At 39.8% G+C, this 20,250-nt stretch overlaps 1 protein-coding gene across 1 annotated transcript in view; it reads left to right on the top strand.

Annotated features, from left to right (window-relative positions):
• ANOS1 (anosmin 1) overlaps positions 1–20,250 on the top strand; it is a 186,618-nt gene that overhangs the window by 30,131 nt on the left and 136,237 nt on the right. The window contains exon 2 of the mRNA XM_055337416.1: positions 5,939–5,986. Within this exon, the coding sequence (XP_055193391.1) occupies positions 5,939–5,986 (48 nt within the window). The remainder of the gene's footprint in view (positions 1–5,938; positions 5,987–20,250) is intronic.

The following is a 20,250-nucleotide window of genomic DNA, read 5'->3' as shown; positions in this document are numbered from 1 at the left end:
ACTGCAAATTTATTAGTCCTTGTTCTATTTCTACACCTGGTTATGTTAAAGAAAATAGGTGGGATCTGTTCTAATTCACTTTTCTTTTTTCAAATGGTTGTATATAGATAGCTACTTTTCATTTATCTTTATCCTTTCCTTTTGGGTTGTCTTTGAGTGAATGAAGTGTTTTCTTTGCTTGAGGCTTTTGAAGAATTATTTTTCTTTAAGGAAAAAAAATCAAAAAGCTAGAAATGGAGAGACTTCGAAAATGTCATTGAAATAATGTCCGGGTGCAGTTGATTGAACTTATATAAACTCTTTGAAAGATGGATTGATGAGCATTCATGTTTGATCTAGTTAAACCAATAAAATACAGGATGTAATCTTTATATAATTACAAAAGTCCCACTGTCTGATCCTACCTGGAGGTTACAATAATGATTGAACAGACAAACGCCTTTCTTGTCTGATGTACTTTGACTCTTTATCTTTGCTGGCTTTAAGCCAGAACAAGACTTGATTGCAAATACTGTATTTTATTTTTGTTGTCAAGTGGCTTAACTGGTGAAGGCTATTGTAATCTGACTAAGAACTTCCCCCAGGGTGGGATGTTGAAATGTGCTGGATGCTTGTATTTTTCCATTGCTCTTCTGCTCAAAGAGCATTACAGGTAAGCAACATAGGTGGATGGTGCAGTGTGTGTGCACCTGGCTGAAACACAGTAGCTGGAGTTAATCAGGGGGTTTACCAACATCCTTGATGCCATTAGGCAGTGTTCTTAGAAGTTCTTTGTAGAGATAAATAGTATGGCAAATGCTGATTGATAAAGGGAAAAGCAAAGAACAGCTGCAAAACCTTGACATGGCTGGGGGGGATTGTTTTAAGAAAAACAGGAAAACTAAAACCCAAAAAGGAAATGCAGACAGACCTATCTGTGTACCTGTGTGTGTGTGCATGTGTGTTTATAGAAAATTTCTGCATGGAGAAAACTTCATGAATAAATTCAAAAGGCAAACGGTCACTGGAAATTTTTTCCAATACTTATTATAGACAAATGATTATTAAATATAATTGGTACTCATAGCTGCTACAATGGATTAAGGTTAAACAATCCAGAAGAGAAATTGTAAAATGCACAGACAGTTCACTCTAAAGGAAATGAAACTGAAAATAATACCTTTGCTCACTCATCATATTGACAAACATGGCAAGATTTTTACCATCCAAGGAGAAAAGCATGATGGGCTCCCTCTTCTGAGCTTCACTAATAAGATTGGACGGGGTTATACATAGGAACCGGGAGATTTTAAGTACAGGATTAGTCCCCCCACTCCTGAAAACAATCATCATGGCAAACAAAGTAACATCAGTCATAATGGACTTTTTTCATACATCTAACTGTGCCAAACATTTTGCTAAATATTTTACATGGATTATGTTTTTAATCCTCCCAAGCATTCTAGGACATGCTGTCTTCAGTAACAACAACAAAAAACTATTACCACCGTACTAATCTTTCATGCTTGTTTGCTATTGCCCCAAATATTTCTGTATAATGACAGCTTTTCATTTTATGATTAGCGGGAAATTTTGCTTAAAACGAAAATGCTGGGCAGCCTGGTGGCTCAGCGGTTTAGCTCTGCCTTTAGCCCAGGGCCTGATCCTGGGGACCCGGGATCCAGTCCCACATCAGGCTTCCTGCATGGAACCTGCCTCTCCCTCTGCCTGTGTCTCTGCCCCCCCAGCCCCCGTATCTCTCATGAATAAATACATAAAATCGTTTTTAAAAAATGCTTTGGTTGAGGAATTGCATTGACGTTAATCCCCCCACCCGAATTGTAAACAGTTTAGGAGAGGCTCTACAGCTATTGGTTTGACAGGTGTAGGAGCACTGGGTTTCAGCATGGGGCTGGTGAGTAGATGGTGTATTTGCTGGGCAGCTGAAGGCAATCTCTGCTCCATTCTTGGCATTTTGTTGTTGAGGTTTGACCATTTTACCTACAGTCAGAGGAAACAAAAGGCTTCTAAGCAAGGTGTGCCAGGTACACGACTTCTTCTAACCTCTATTTTTTTTAACCCTCTGACATTTACTACATAACAAATTTTATTTGTAGCAATAAGTCCAAATCCACTATAATCTGCTTTCTATCTATTTACCCACCCTCATTTCCTGTTCTCTGCTCCAACCCATCAATCTGATCTACTGCTTCCTGAACCTATGAGTCTCAGGACCATCCTAAGCAATTCTTAACTCCTTCTTCTGAGATCCTGACTCTGGAGATTCCTGCAAAAAACAAAAAAAAAAACAAAACAAAAAAACAAAACACCGTAAAGCTCATCCTTGTTTAACAGAACCTTTACTCATTGTGGTGTCACAATTATGTTTAACTGTTTGCTTCATGGCTATAGATGTCTTACTTGCCTTCTATGAGTCTCAGTTCCTTAAACGTAAAATGAGTAAATGAAGTTTATGTCCTCACGTGGGATGTGTGCGTGGGCTTAATGTGACAGACACCAAAGCAAGTGCGGCAGTGTAGATGCGGCCAATACCATATAATAATATTGATTGATAATAATCATGTCAAAGGGGTATCAACTCATCAGTAATACTTTATCAGCCACTTACTCTGTGGCAGGCAGCAATTGCCATATCTGCTTTGCTACCATAGCCTGCCTCTGATGGGAGCTAGTCCATTCACTAGTGTGATGCATTTAAGCAATGAGGAAAAAGAAGCCCTGTCTCCTAGACCATACTCTAGCTGAGGAGCTGACTTAAATAAATGTATCCCAGGATGCCTGGGTGGCTTGGTGGTTGAGCATCTGCCTTCAGCTCAGGGCATGATCCTCGGGTCGGGGAATCGAGTCCTGTATCAGGCTCCAGGTGAGGACCCTGCTTCTCCCTCTGCTTATGTCTCTGTCTCTCTCTGTGTGTCTCTCATGAATAAATAAAATCTTAAAAAAAAAAAAAAAAGAAATGTACCCCATCCTCTCTTGCCTTCGGATCTCTGTCTTGAGCACTGCAGCAAATACAGAGGCAGTTAGGGCACCCTGTATCCTCCACGGGTCCTGCCTATGTGTCCAGGAAAACTTGACTTGGGAGGGACTGAGATAGAAGCCGGGTGGTATCAGGGTCCCCAGCACAAGAAGCAGGACCTTCTGACCTGATGCAAGGAGGATGAAGGTCCTTAGACCATGACCCTGGTAAATAGGTTGTGTTAGTTCGGAAACTGGCCTTGGCCCAGGCTCCAAGATCCAAGTTCATTCATTTCAGCCCTGAGTCCCTTTGGAAGGACCGTCACTGCTCACAGGGGAAGGACCATGGAGCACTGAGGTTGGGGCCAGGATGTGCTCTGACAGGCTTGGTCCTTGCAAGTTCCAGCAGGAGCCCTCCCTGCATGGGGCAAGGAGGAGGGGAACCTCCCCAGGGAGATGTTGAGGTAGGTGGTCCTCATGTAGGAAGTTCTCCAGAGCTGCCCCAGATGATGCTCTCAGCTTTTCCGTAATGTGATTCTCCTTTGCTTTTTGCGGTCATCATCCAGTTTATGTATGACCATCTCTGAGTCTGCGTGACCCCCCTGTGAACTTTTAGTTTATCACTAAACTAATCCTTTGATGATTCTCAATCTGCACATAATGCTTTCTTTCTCGCAGCATTTCTACTAACACTTCATTCCTGGTACTTAAACCATGGCCACTATTTGTCCAGTTTTGACCTATACCCAGTCTAATTATTTCCCTAAGATAAATAAACCCTGCCCCGAATCATGCTTAATCTCATCCCAGGCTGCTCATGTCCTTCACAAGCTTCAGTCCTGCTTGTGTGGCCAATGAACATTGAGATGTAGTGAGAGAGGAGAGGGTCTACTGAGGATGTGCAGAGGTCAGTAAGGGGATGGGCAGGTTGATACCAGATTTGCTGAAACTGTAGGTATGGGTTATGATTTGGGGGATGTAAGACTGCAATGGAGAGTTAGGGCTGTGAGATAGATTTAATAGCTAAAGCTTTTAACGTGGGGCTGCGGCCTTTTAGTCCTACTGAGCCAGTAGGATAAAGCTTTCTGCTCCTATACAGTTGAGATTGGTTCACTGGGAATCTTATATTATGAAGATATGTTATTGAAAGTGGGGTGTATTGAGATAGATTATTGGAAGCAGAATACAAAAAATTGTGATATGTCCATAGAAGGAAACCAGACAAAAAAGAAGTATTGATATTGAAAATCAAGTATTGATTTTCAGTGCAATATAGGCAGAGCAAAACACTATACCATTTAACAAAATGTGAAACATGATGCCATGTGGAAGAATCCAGACACAAAAGACCACATATTATACAATTCCATTTACATGGAATTTCCAGAATCAGTCAATCTACAGAGAAGGAAAGTAGATCAGTGGTTGCCAGGGGCTTGAGGAAGGGAGTGCCAGAGTGGCTGCTAATGAAGACAAGTTTCTTTCTGGGTTGTTGAAGATGTGCAGAAATTAAATAGTGGTGATGTTTACACAGCCTTGTGAATATACTTCTTAGTATTTGGAATATACTTCTTAGTACAAACCATTGGTGTGTATAATTTATTTTTTTAATTTTTTAAAAATTTTATTTATTTATTCATGAGAGACCCGGGGAGAGAAAGAGAGAGAGAGAGAGAGGCAGAGACAGAGGGAGAAGCAGGCTCCATGCAGGGAGCCTGATGTGGGACTCAATCCTGGGTCTCCAGGATGACGCCCTAGGCTGAAGGCGGCGCTAAACCACTGAGCCACCGCGGCTGCCCGGTGTGTACACTTTAAATGAATGCAATGAATGCACTTCATGTCTATGGATTATATCTCAGTGAATTTGTTATAAAAATATTTTTTAAAGATGTATTGGTTTAATTTTCTCTGAACAGATAACAGTCTCATTCTATGGATAGAAGATGATGTTCTCAAAATGCAAAGTTGAGAGTTTCAGACAGAGGAGATGGGTTATTTATTTATATATTTTAAAAATTTTATTTATTTATTCATGAGAGACACCGAGAGAGGCAGGGACACAGGCAGAGGGAGAAGCAGACTCCCTGTGTGCCCACAGTCCGATGAAGGACTTGATCCCAGGACTCCGGGATCATGACCTGAGCTGAAGGCAGACGCTCAACCACTGAGCCGCCCAGGCATCTCAACACATACATTATATCATATTCAAAGAACTGGAGGCCATGGCATCTAAATTGTGGGTTGATGGCTTTTACTATATCTACCAACCACCCCAGCCTAGCACACTATGATGTGATATATCCCAGCCAAAGGAGAAGTCGTGACCAAGATGTTAGTCATGTGGAATGAGAGGTTTCCAAGCAGAAGTGCTAATGTTAGACATAATAAACCATAGTTGTGATGTTTGTTCCATACTGAGAGAATATCAGGCCATGCTAAATGATGTCTGTGTATTATTTCCTTATGCCACTGACCTCATGCATGAGATATTGTTCTGTTTTACAAGATGGATAAATTGTAAGGTCTAAGGATAGTTAAGCTCCTTGTCCATAGTTACACATCCAGTAGTAACAGGGAAAGAGAGCCTTCTCAGATCTGACCTGCAAGCTCAAACCCTTATTCCTATGAACTGGTCGAGATGAAAAGCCTCTGACTTGTAAATCTATCAAAACTGCTTACTACAGGAGAAATGTCTAGTGTTCATTTTCCTGCTGTATTTCATAGCTCAGCACACTGGGAGAGGACACTTTTCCTTTTAGACAGCTTGAAATCTTTATTATTTTATATGTCTTTGTGTCTGTCATGAAGTCAAGGGCAAAATTGGACATACATTAGAAACACATTTTCTATTTTGGGAAGAGAACATCAGGATTGCAAAATTGGTCTTTTGTTAATGATGATATTGAAAAATGACATTCACAGTATGTAGTTATCAGTTAGAAAATTATTTAATGAACCAATATTTCTTTTTTTCTTTTTGCAGAACAATGGTTCCCTGGTTTGGTGCCAGAATCACAAGCAATGTTCTAAGGTATGTTCCCTACAACTGTATCAGTATTTTTAAAAACTTAGTTTTGGAATAATTATAGAGTCACAGGAGGTTTCAAAGACTGCATAGGAATTACATGTGTTCTTCATCCAGTTTCCACCGACAGTTACACTTTACTTGTTTGTAATACAATGTCAAAAGCAGAAAATTGACAATGTTTGTACATCATTCTAGGTAGGACATTTCATCACATGTAGATTCAATTAGTGTAGCCACCACCGTAATCAAGATACATATATCAGTTTTTCTCTATCCCATCTTATTTCTGTCTCTAATTTTTTTAATCCAAAAACCTTTTAGGAGAAAACACATTCTGGTTACTTTCAGGCCCACCCCCCAATTTCCAGGGAGAAGAGAGGGCTGGAGGTTGAATCAATCACCAACGGCCAATGATTTAATCAATTATGCCCAGTTCATGAAACCTCCATTTATTTATTTATTTATTTTTTTTTCCTTTTTTTTTTTATAAATTAGTTTTTATTGGTGTTCAATTTACCAACATACAGAATAACACCCAGTGCTCATCCTGTCAAGTGTCCCCCTCCGTGCCCGTCACCCATTCACCACCACCCCCCGCCCTCCTCCCCTTCCACCACCCCTAGTTCATTTCCCAGAGTTAGAAGTCTTTATGTTCTGTGTCCCTTTCTGATATCTCCCACACATTTCTTCTCCCTTCCCTTATATTCCCCTTCACTATTATTCATATTCCCCAGATGAGTGAGAACATACACTGTTTGTCCTTCTCCGATTGACTTACTTCACTCAGCATAATACCCTCCAGTTCCATCCACGTTGAAGCAAATGGTGGGTATTTGTTGTTTCTAATGGCTGAGTAATATTCCATTGTATACATAAACCACATCTTCTTTATCCATTCATCTTTCGATGGGCACCGAGGCTCCTTCCACAGTTTGGCTATTGTGGACATGGCTGCTAGAAACATCGGGGTGCAGGTGCCCCGGCGTTTCATGAAACCTCCATTTAAAACAAAACAGAAAAGGAGGTGGTTCAGAGAGCTTCCAGGGTGTTAAACACATGCAGATGTAGATTCGGGGACGGATGGTGTCCCTGGAAGCTCCTCGCCATGTCCCCCTGCCTGGTCCTGAGCATCTCTTCCCATACCTGTTCCTGAGCTAACATCCTTTTATAATAAAGCTGTCTAAACTGATTTAGTAAGTAAACTGTTGCTCATGTGTTCTGGTGAGCCACCCGAGTGAATGAATGGAAGCTAACAAGGGGGTCGATTGGATCCACCCATCTACAGCAGTTCCATAGAAACATGGGTTGTCGCAGAAGCATGGGTTGTTGCAGAAGCATGGGCCGGGACTTGTGATTGGCCTTGAAATGGGGAGAGGGGCATGGGAGCGGGGTGGGGACAAGCTTGTAGGCCGAGCCCTTAAGCCATGGGATCTGATAGTGTTGCGAGGTACATGGTGTCAGAATGGACTTAATTTGTAGGACACTCAGCTAATGTTGCAGAAGTGGTGAATATTTGCAGAAAATGCGCCCAGCCATCCACATGCAAATTGGAATTGCTTGTAGAACTTCCAGAATTACTGGTTAAATAATTTGACTCTTTAAATTATAAGGCCTGTTTTCCATTTTTAGGTGGTACTTGCTGTGTACACACACTCAAAAGGTGTCTTTATATTCATTGATACATTTGATAGCATACATTTTACCTCAACCCTAAAGCATTGCAATTTTTTGAAAAAGGATATATATATATATATTTGTAACATGTAATATATAAATGAATAAATAATATATAATATAATAAATAATATATAAATGAATAAAGTTTACCATTGGCTAAAAATATTGGCAACTTTGGGATCATAATAATATTTGATGAGGTTTATTTCATCAACATTGCTGTTAGACCTAAAATTGAAACAGTCCTTTATTTTATAACTAAAACTTTATCTGAGCAACACATAATACTGAAATACCATATTTATGGAGAACACTATTATTTTGAGAGGTCTTTCAAACATTATTTCACAGTAAATGATTTTAGAATAACATTTCTAAACCAAAAACTTTATTATATGATCCATTCCAACATGCATGCATGCATTATATCATCTAGTACACATGCATATTAGTAAAAATAGAACAGAGTTCTTAGGTAAATGTGAAATAATTTGGTGAAAGTAAGCTTTGCTTAGCTCTGACTTGCTAATTAAATCTTGAGCAGAATGAAATGTCAGGTTTATGGTACTTTTACTCTTTTTATGTAATAACATAAACATTTGTTTTGATAAGACGTTTCCTAGGATCTATTATACTAATTGTTCTTCAGCTAGAATGTTGAAGAACTTGTTTATGTCACCATTAAAGGAAAGTGTGTGTATATATATATACATACATACATACACACACACACACAGAGGGAAGGAGAGAAAGAGAGAATGCCATGAGGCTGATGAAATTTCCTAAGTAGTGTTTCTGTGCAGTTTTATATTAGTTGAGCATTATGTGAATTACCAGTATTATCTCTTATTTAAGTAACCCTTTTTGCCTTATTCCATTAAGAAATTAATTCTTTTTTATCCATTTAAAAGAACTTTGCATAGAAAAGTTTCATTTGAACTATGTTTTTCAGTATCCTAATTAAAGAACCCACCCCACCCCCTACTGGGCCTGCAGATTGTTAAACCGTATCTTCTTATTGAATGATCAAGGCTGACATGAGACTGAATTTCACAAGAAAAGAAATAATTCCTTTTGCCTAAAAGCAAGAATGCGTTAATAAGTCTCAGCTAACCCCAACAGAAACTTTGGAATATAGTACAAAGCTGACATAAGTTAAAGGGTTGTCTTGAGTCTGAATCTTTGGGAATGAATCTTACATGTTAATCAAAGTTTATCTCCTTCGGGTGTTATCACTACTGGATACATTTGCAGATAATTATACTTTGCATTTCTTTTGAGATTTGTAGAGCCTTTAGACGTTTTTTGGTCTTAATCTTTAGGTTAATGACGTGAAACGTGAGTGATAGTAACTACATTTTACAGATGGGGACATTCAGGCACATATGTATTTGATAACAGTCCTGGAATCACTCAACAGAGGGGTAGTAGGGTGCCAAAGTTTGGAACACTACCTTCTGCATTGTGTTGCTCAGAGGTGAACAACTTGAAAATCTGCTTTGAAAAAATATTGAGATAGGTGAGTACAAAATAAGACCTGGAAGTAATGATGATATAACTTCCTGAATATATTTGAAAAGATAAGGATCGCGTAATTTATGGAAACCACACACACTCATCATTTCTGGTTACCGTCTACAAATATGATCTCTTCCTCCGATCTAACTGCCCTCCCACCTGCTCCTTGTCCAGTGTGCCATCATCTCTTGCCTGGACCATTCATGAGCATCCTGTCATGTCTCCCAGTTGCTGCTTTTGCTTCAAATAGTGTAGTCTCCCCAGGGCTCCGGGAAAGACCCTCTAAACATATAAGCTGAATCATACTGCTACCTTACGCCATTTAATATCTTTCCATCTTGTTCAGACCAAAACATTGGCCCTATGTCTCCACCTTTCTCTCCAACTTGATCTCCTCCTAATTTTATCCCTTTGAGGCTGTTCTTCTCTGCACCCAGAGCTCTCCTTCCTCAGAGAGACACCCAGTTCACCACCCGCCCTCATTACATCTCAGCACATGTGCACCTTCTCAGCCTTGCTTTCTCAGATCACTCCCTCCCTGCTTTACACGCTTCATTTACACCCTGATATAACATTTGGAGAGCCATTGCTTTATTCTTTCAGACTCTGTCTCCTTTACCAGAAAGTAAATTCTTTATGGGCATCAACTCTGTCTTCTTTGTTCACTGTGGAGCCCTTTACTGTCATAGCTTAGAATGCTGTTTGACACCTACTAGTTGCTCAACATACATTTGTGATGAATGAAGAAATGAATAAATGAAATCTATATATTACATTTTATTCATGCCCCTGGAGCACATCTTTACTGCATTATCTTTATGAAAAAAGTCATATATAATCCATTTTGTATCTGTGTAACTTTGCAAGATTATTTATTATTCGTTCAGAAAATCTGCACCTATGTCCTATATTCTGTTCTCCATAATGAAATCAGCACTACAAACTCAAAAGTCTTTAGCACCACTCAACTCCTAGATCATATAGAGTAGTGACTTAGTGTCTTTGTAGATTTAGGCAGTGGTTCTCAACGTGGGGTGAGTTTGCTCCCAAGGAGACATTTAGCAATGGCTGGAGACATTTTTGGTTGTCACAGCTGGTGATAGAAAGCCACAGACATCAGATGGGTAGAGGTCAGGGATGCTGATAAACAATCTACAATGCACAGGACAGCCCTGCACAGCAGGAGTTATCTGGTCAAGTGTTCATCATGCTGAGGATGAGAACCCTGGTCCATACAATTTAGGTGTTATAAAATAAATTAGAAACACTGTTCTATCTTCACTAAAAATAATAATAATGAAAATTAAAAAATTAAAAACCCCACAGTTCTATTCTAAACAGTTTTACTTCCTTATATGACAGAAAATAAATGTATGATTTCCTGGGCATGTGGTATGTGTGGAGCGCTGTCAGGGGCTTGGTACCTATATGAATTCTAATTCTTTCCATATAAAGTAGGTGAGTGATGCTCTTTGCCTCCGATTAATCCAGTTTCTTTTCTACTAATCAAAACCTGGTTCCTCACCTGAGCGTATTACCATCTAGAATTAAGCATCTGCATAATTTGCAGCAAAGAGCAAAGCTCTTTCCCAAAGCTTTTTTTGCTGCTAAATATGGCCATCTAACTTATTTCTAGCCCATTAAATATACTTGGAATGATTGTGAAGGACTTTTGAAATGCCTCTCTATTTTTTTTTTTTCCTTTTTTTCCGAAATGCCTCTCTAAAGGGAAGTGAGTTAGCTAGAAAATGTACTCACTGGCTCTTCCACTTTTCTGTCCTCTGCTGCATAGGATGCAGGGGCTCCAGCAGCTGTCTTGGTCCGTGAGTGTAGCCTTAAAGGTGGAGGCAAGTCTGAGAATAACCAATAAGATATTTAGAAGGCATCTGGGTCTTTGATACCGTGGAGCTGCCATTACAAGTCCTGGACTTCTAAAATTATTTGCACATGAAAGACAGATAACTTCCTATGTTAAAGTCATTGAGTTTTTTGTTTTTGTTTTTATATTTTGTTGTTGTTCTATGAAGATGGACTTGTATGTTAGTGAACCTAGTCCTGATTTTGTAATTGGCATGATTATCTCTTTTTCACAGATACTTACTTAGGAATGTTTGATGATCTTGGTACAGTGTCACTCGGCTACTAAGTACTAGCAACTACCAGAGATGGAATTTGAACTGAGTTGTGATGGAATCAGAAGCCAGTGGTTTTCCCATTATATACCCCACACATTTGAAGTCTTAGAGAACCATAAAAATATCACAAGAGATCCTTTGCTCAGGGCAGCAGTTGATTGTCCTGGTGCTCTGGGGTTTTTTTCCGAACCATTCTCATGGCTACTGTGAAATATGTAGCTTCCTGGAAACATTGTGGCCCAACTCTAGGGCAAGAATCCTACCTTCTTCTTCCTTTTACATCTCCATTGTCCAATGCTAAGGTAACAAGATGCTGTCTAAAGATGACCCACTCAGCAGGTTCAGCTCTATTCAGGGATACATGACAAAAGCCTAGAAAAAAGAATTCCTTAGAAATTCTTCCATTTGGGTGATTGTTCACTTTGAGAGGGACAGATAGCTCAGGGGAACATGATTTGCTATTGGGCATTCCAAAATAGTTTGCAAAATTGACATCTGAGCTCAGTGTCAGTCTAGGACGATTTCGGGCAAACCTTCTAAATATATCAAATCTACCAAAAATGACACCTTTTAGAATAACTTACTTTCAGAACTTCACTTCTAGTAGTAACTAGATACTAAGATCACCTGGTAGACAAACCATAAGAGAATCTTAACTCTAGGAAATAAATGGAGGGTTGCTGGAGGGGAGGGGGATGAGAATGGGGTAACTAGGTGATAGTTAAGGATGGCAGGTGATGAAATGAGCACTGGGTATTATATGCAACTGACAAATCACTAAATTCTCCCCCTGGAAATAATAATACACTATATGTTAAATAACTTGAATTTAAATGAAATCTAAACAAAAAATAATATCATCTGTTTCTAATTAAGACCATAAACATATGCCATTGGCATAAAAGAGAAGAAAAACATTTTTATATTCTACCTAAATAATCTTTATAATGAATTTTTATCTTAATGTTTTCATCCAAGCAATCTTAAATACGTTTTGTTGGGATAAATACTACTTTGGTGCTATAAAAACCTAATAAAATGTCCTAATAAAAAATTAATTTTTGACAATGTACATAAGAACTTCTTTTAATTAATCTGTCTCTTAAATAACATATTTTTCTATACCAAATATGTGAATTTCCTAATTTTTTCCCATAGACTGTAATGGGATGGCTGTTCAGGACTTTCATTTATGTTTTTATTGTAATATTTTCTTGAAATACATTTCTTTTTATTTTTTTATTTTTTTATTTTTATTTTTTATTTTTTTGAAATACATTTCATTTACTTGTTCTAATAGAGCTTAATTATTTCAGTTGCAACAAATACTCATTGAGAATTTCCTATGTCCCAGACCCTCGTGATTAAGTAATATAACAGCACATTTGGTCTTTGCTCTTACTTTTTACCTTTTTGGCTTGCTGAGCAAATCCCCCTTTAAAAATCTTCATTCCTTTTAAAAAATTGTCACAGGATCCCTTAAGAGTCCCCAGTATTGTGTTGACAGGCACATAACCCACCTTTTCCTTCTCTCACCGGCGAGGCTATTTGTACGTTTTTAGAATCCATCCTTTCTCTGCTCTTTGCTGATCCCATAATTCTTTCCCAATTATAGCTCTCCCCTCTTTCTACCACCTGGATTTTCCTCTGAATTCATGCATTAACTGGTTATTATGTAAGTGAGCATGTTCCTTTCAGATTCTGCTTGTTCCTCTGAGGTTTTACACCCCATAACTCATGACTCACCTGAATGGAAATATTTGAGTACAAAGGACAGAACTATTTGAGTGAACCCCTGACTTCTAGATTTTAGACTGTGGTCAGAGTTAGATGGATGGAGGTGAGGGAAGGTGAATGATGCACACCACTGGGATCACTGTAGGAAGGATGGACAGAAGAATTCTGAATCCAGGATTTTAGGAATATTCCACGGTAATTCTTTCATAATGCAGATAGGGAATCTGATCCTAGCACACAGATGTATCCTGCCAAAGGCGACCTCCACTTCAGTGGAAGGTCTTAATCCCAGAACCTGTTTTCCATTTGGCATGATTTCTCTGAAGACCAGGGATGATTTTGAAGTATTTGCCAGGGGACTTGAATTGGTGGGCAGGACACCCTGGTATTTTGTCTCATTATGATCCATTCTATCATGTCGAGAATATCTTTTTTTCTTTCATTTCATGTTAAAGATTTTATTTATTTATATATTTATTCATTCATTAATTAATTCCTTTGAGAGAGTGATTGTGAACATGAGTAGGGGGTTGCAGAGGGAGAGAAAGAAGCAGGCTCCCCACTGAACAGAGAGCCCGATGTGGGGCTCCATCCCAGGACCCTGGGATCTTGACCTAAGCCAAATGTAGATGCCTAACCAACTGAGCCACCCAGTCGCCTTGAGAATATCTTTTTTTCTTAATTGCTTCTTTTTTTTTTAAAATGCAACATTCCTTTTTTTTTTTTTTTTAATGCTTTACTTATTTATTTGACAAAGAGAGAAAAAGCCAGAGAGCATAGGCAGGGGGAATGGCAGAAGGAGAGGGGAAGGAGATGGAAAAGCAGGCCCCTTGCTGAGCAGAGAGCCTGATTCTGGCTTGATCCCAAGACAGGATCATGACCTGAACTGAAGGCAGATGCTTTACCAGCTGAGCCACCCAGGGACCCCTCAAGGTGTGACATTCTATTAAACACAGTACAATGATACTGTGATTTGTAATACATACATATTTAGTCTTTGTTCCCATTTCTGGCACAGAGCTCCTAAAAGCCTTGACATTTCCTAAGTGGAGAGCACAGTAAAGATGTCTTTTGTTATATTAATGAGGTGACATTTGGAAAGCCCCTGAGAATGAAGGCTGTTTGCCAGTGGAGCCAACCACATGGCCATAGAGTTTTGGAACTTCTGGTTCCACCCCCATATGTCCAGGGAGGGGAGATGGGCAGGACTTAAGTCTTCAGTGGCCGGGATCCCTGGGTGGCGCAGCGGTTTGGCGCCTGCCTTTGGCCCAGGGCGCGATCCTGGAGACCCGGGATCGAGTCCCACGTCGGGCTCCCGGTGCATGGAGCCTGCTTCTCCCTCTGCCTGTGTCTCTGCCTCTTTCTCTCTCTCTGTGACTATCATAAATAAATAAAAATTTAAAAAAAAAAAAGTCTTCAGTGGCCAGTGATTTACTTGATCACGTCTAGGTAATGAAGCCTCCTTAAAAACGCAAAAGGAGGGTTTTGGAGGGCTTCTAGGTTGATGAACACATTGGGGTGCTGGGAGAGTGGTGCCCTGGAGAGGACGTGGAAGCCCTATGTTCTTTCCCCAGGCCTGGCCCTGTGCATCTCTTCCATCTAGCTGTTCCTGACTTAAACCCCTTCTGGTGATGTAGTAATCACCATGTTTCTCCGAGTTCTGTGAGCCACTCTAGGAAATGACTTGAACTCAAGGAGGGGCTTGTGGGAATCTCTGACTTCTAGCCAGTGGTCAGAATCACAGATGGCAAGCTGAGGCAGTAGGAGGACAAGAGTCTTACAGGACTTAACTGTGGGATCCGATGCCATCTCCAGGTAGGTGGTGTCAGAATGGAGCAGAATGGCTTGTTGGTGTAGGGAAGCTCATTCTCCACACACACATTGTAATTAGGGTCCAATACTTGATGTCAGGGGTCAGCAGAAAAGGCCAGATAGTAAATATTTTCATCTTTTGTAGCTCCCAAGGTTTCTGTGGCAACTATCACCTCTGCCATTGTATGCATGAAATCAGTGATCGATAATACATAAACAAATGAGTGTGGCTGTGTTCCAATAAAACTTTATTTATGGACACTGAAATTTGAATTTCATGTCATTTTCACATATCATGAAATTTTATTTTTTCCTAACCATTTAAAAATGTAAAAACAATTCTTAGCTCACCAGCTGTACAAAAACAGGTGCCAGGCTGCATTTGGCCATTTGTGATAGTTTGCCAATCTGTTCTATGCCATTGCATTCACGTATGCAAAACCAAACTTAAACAAAACAATAAAATGCTTTCTTCTCTCAGCACAAAGACATATCTTGATGTATTCAAACTCAAACAAAAATGGACAGTTTCTAACATCATTTATGGAACATTGTTGGTTGGTGTGTGAGGATTTTTGAATGAATGCATGATAAACAATAGTAAGAAAACGTCAAAGACATCATAGTTTTTGAAAATTCAGTGTTAAAATGGGATTATTAGAGCCAGCAAAAATTGTGAGGGACTTCAAAATGAGCAAAACAAAAACGACTTCAGAATGGACGTCCTCTGTTAGACCCTTCCAGGTTATCTCCATTGTTCCTTGTCTTTGAGCTATTTTCTTAGTCTGCAAATGGAAGAAAGCTGATAATAATGCAGATGATTCTGGTCCATGGAAATGCAAATGAATTGTGACCAGCGGAATGCAATTGATGCTCGCCCATGAATAGACCATTTTGCATCTATCTGTAAATCCGGTCCAGCATGTCTAGTTGTATGTGAATATATTTATAGTTATATTTCCTGGAATTCTCCTTCGAACCAAATGTGACATATTATTGGTCCTTGGAATATTTCCTGGTTTAAATCTAATCATCGACACATGTTCAGTTTGTGTTTGCACGAGGGTCATGCATTTACTTTATAAAAGATTCATCTTTTCACACTATGCTGTGTTGCTCTGTACCTAGGTATGGCACTCCGGGTGACAGCCCACCTGTCTGTGGGAAGCATGGTGCTCATCCTTCTCCTTTTGGGTGTTATAACTCACTCTCTTGCCGTGTTTCCCATTTGGTTTTGAGAGTGGTGTTGAAAAGCAGTAATTTAGGGCCTGTCTTGGTGCTTTAGCATGCTGCTTTCATCTCAGTGGGAGTTCACTTCTTACAAGGGCTCCAACTCCAAATTCTTCATCATGTTCCAGGTTTATTCAGAGCCAAATTTAGAGGTGAGGAATATTGGTTTTGCTTGTATGACCATTTGAACATCTGGACGGCTTCATTTGACATCTGTGAAATTTATTGGATAAGGGTCAAACCTCTGAAACACAGTGGAATGTGGCCATTGAAGGTTTTTGTTTTGTGTTAGATGCTTTCCATCATTTATGTGGTGAATCCATAGAGCCCAAGGAAAACATATCTTAAGGAGGGAAATGAAAAACTCAGGCACACATGGAGATGCACTGTGTCTGAATATCCAAGAACATCCTTTACTTTGCAACTCTAATAAACAGTGGATGAAAATTTCAGGTGTTTTATATAGTTTACAACATTTAAAGCCTATAGTAATACTGATGTCCTATAGTTTTCTCTGACTTTATACAATCAACTTCAAAGACAAAGTTGATGTATATTGAGCATCTCTTGCCTAACACACTGGTATCTCTTGGGAATTACCCACTATTTCATACGCAAAGCCACCATTGGCAGTGATTGTCAAAGAAGTGTAGGTTTGTATCCCTGGAACAGATAGCTTCTTATCGAAAACTTCCAAGTGGTATGATGATTTCCATTTATTGTGGTACCAGTGCTATTTACATGAGTAAAAATCATGACATTATTTCTTGGTTTTTTTTTTTTTTAAGATTTTATTTATTTATTCATGAGAGACACACAGAGACAGAGACACAGGCAGAGGGAGAAGCAGGCTCCCTGCAGGGAACCTGATGCGGGACTCATCCCAGGACCCCCAGGTCATGCCCTGAGCCCAAGGCAGATGCTCAAGCACTGAGTCACCCAGGTGCCTCCATGACATTAATTCTCAGGAGAGAATCAATAGGATGTCATGATGTGGGAAGAGAAGAGAGGCTCATTCTACCATTTCCTTAAACCAGTGGTAGAATTACAATGTACATGGAATGCATATGAGAAGAAATTGGTAGGTGCTTGAAGGTTGGGCAGGTGTTCTCTTGAAAACTCAGTCTGTATCTACGACATTATATTAGCACGGTTAATACGGATTGTTGAATGTAAACTTGACTGACACTCTTACCACCTTACGCCAGAAAATGGCATGATTTTAGGTTCCCAAAGGGGAGCTTACCAAGAGATGTGAAGCCCCTTTTAAGGGATACTTGAGTCATTGAACTTCACAGGCTAAATGCAGGTAGGAATCAGTTGACCAACAAGCTTGCTTGGGTTAGGGCTCCTTGTGCAACCTCATTGTCAAGTACTCTGTCCAGTGTTGCTCTGAGGGAACATGCACAGGGACGCCACCTCTGATGTAAAGGCAGAGATGGAAAAAAGAGAGAGAGAGAAAGGTGAGAGAATACGAAGCAAACAAAAATAACTTATAAATGGGGTAAGTAAGCATCCAGAGTCAAAACTCCATTTCTTAAATGGTGAGGAAGCAGAGCTTAGCTGTGTGAGAAAGGCTGAAGGCTTCCAGCAGCGTCCCTGGTAGCGATAATGCAGGTGGGTCGAGGAGTTAATGGTTGAAACAATTAAGAGATTTGTGCCCCCTTCCGTCTGCCCCAGCCTCCTGGAATGCGAGCTCCCAGTTCTAATTGCCGCCTCCAGCATTGAAGGCAGCCTGAACTGGTGTCACCGATTTGCTTCTCCTCACATGTCATTCTTATGGTAAGTGTTTTCTGCCCTCATGCTGGGAACTTTTATCAAACATATTAGTGTGCTTTTGGGTGATCATTAGCCTGCAGTAGCTGGAACATTCCAGGCTTTTTTTAACCTAGAAACTAGCCTGAAAGAACATGCAAAGCCTCCTGCTAGACTCAGAGCACAATCAACGTGTAAGGAAAAGAACAGGTTCTTATTTAGATTTAAATCCAACATGTGACATGTTAATAGCCCAATGTGTTTCCGATTTTCCATATCAATTTTTACGGGTGTGAAAGCCTCTTCCACCTGCCGGAAACTTCAAAGCAGAGACCCGTGGAAGGGAAAAAGCCACCTCTGTGTAAGTCCTTATTCGCACCCTTGCCTACTCTCTAATAATTTCTAATTTCTCCTCCTGTCCGATGAAAAAAGATGCCAACGAAAACTCTTACTTGGTTCACAATTGAAGAAGGGTTCCTGAAAGCTGGCTTTAGAAAGGGAATCTGTTTGAACATATGAAAAACATCTCAGTCAGGATGCATTACATGGTGATTATGGTCTGACAGATGTGTTGAAGCTGTAATGTATTCATCAGAGGACACAGAGAGCATGGATGAGCGCCGATTGCTTGAAGATGTTGGGGTGTAATCTGGCGGCCGGCAGAAAGCACCAACAGTGGTGACTCTCAGGTTTTAGACAGGAACCAGGGTGGGCACCTTTGCGGGCATCATACACATGATCGTCCTTTGTTGCCCTACCTGCCCCAAGAAGGGTCCTTGTCAAAATATTCTCTGGGGGTAGGGGGTGGAGCAAAAACTCTCAATGGGATTTAGCCTGTCAGCATTTGCTTAGCTATTTTCATAATTTGGTCCCTATCCAGTAGGTAATCCTTGACTGGTCAAGTCTAGTTGTTTTACCTACTTATACACAGGATTTCCTCTCAGAAAATGTGACTTGTTGCTGGTGCGTCATTTGCCTTGGAAACATGATTTCTTTATGTTTTTAAGAGAACAGTCGTTACAAGAAAATAAATCTGGGTTTTATTTTATTTTTTTTTAAGTTTATTTTTTTGTAATCTCTACACTCCACATGGGGCTCAAACTCACGACCCTGAGATCAAGAGTCTCATGTTCTACCAACTGTGCCAGCTAGGTGCCTGAAATCTAGGTTTCAGTTTCAACTCTGTTTATACTAGTGAACAAGTATACACTCTTGCTACCTAACTTGCCTGAAAAAAAAAATAGGCTAATTTTTGCAAACTAATTTTCCTTTCTCAAAAGTTCTTATCTTTTATTTATTTGATTCAGGAGAACTTTCATCACCTTATAAATAATGACACCCAAATACTACAACTACCTTGGTATATTCATTTTGCAACTAGTTTAGGTCAGTGTGCTCCCTTGTAAGATTGATTGCTCAAAGCATGATGTTCTTTGGGTGATTTGAAGTGTGTGTGTGTGTGTGTGTGTATGTGTGTGTGTGTGTGTGTGTGTGTGATGACTAAGCTGGACACTTGTTTTAAGTTCTTTTTCAGCCTAGAAATAAATTATTGTGGCCATACTATATGAGATATACAACTGAGGCACACCTTCTATTTTCTTCTGGGTTGAAAGAGAAGAATATTTTTTTTGTAAGGAAGATCTTTGTCAAGTACTCCCTTCGATTCATGTCTACGCAGAGGTTGCATTACCTTTTTACTCAAACATCTTTGTTAGGATCTTTAATTTTCACAGTGGATATTGAGCTAACAAAAGTCTGCTGACTATGAAATGACAGTGACATGTTAACAAAGCCGCTCTACTCCTGAAACTCGCCAAGGAGCAGCGTATCAAACTTGCTGTAGTCTCGTGCCACCGGAAGTCACCAGGGAGAAACAATCTTTACATAAGCCTGCTGGATATATAGTTTCCACATGCTCTGCAATCTATGTCTTGATTATAGAACTAAACTTTCTACTTTCCCATCTCAAAACTGTTCTTTAATGAATGGTTTTTATTGAATGCATATTGTTGTAGTGCAGCGTATATAGCATTTTCAGAAACTGTCTCCGACAGTTTCTGAGGCTCAGCCAGTCTGAGGCTCAGAGACCCCAGCCTTTGGGACTACCCTGAGGAACTCGCAGACATTGGTCTGTTATTCTATGGCTTCCTTAGAAGGCAACTTTAGAAAGCATTCATTGTGTTTGCATCATCAATACTCATTATGTTTTCCCTAGAAATTGGTAGGGTTTGGTAGAGTTTTTTTTTTTCCCTCTTGTGGATACTGTGTACCTTAACCAATAGTGTTTTCCCCTTGAGTTGGCTGTTAGAAAGCTAAAAGATAAATAAAATACCCTACCTTTAACAAGGGTACTGAAATTAATCACATATATTTTGGAAACTAGCTTTTTCCTGACTCCGTCTA

Source organism: Nyctereutes procyonoides, unplaced genomic scaffold (genome assembly GCF_905146905.1).
Source record: "Nyctereutes procyonoides isolate TBG_1078 unplaced genomic scaffold, NYPRO_anot_genome, whole genome shotgun sequence".
NCBI lineage: Eukaryota > Metazoa > Chordata > Mammalia > Carnivora > Canidae > Nyctereutes > Nyctereutes procyonoides.
This window is presented reverse-complemented; position numbering and strand designations above follow the sequence as displayed.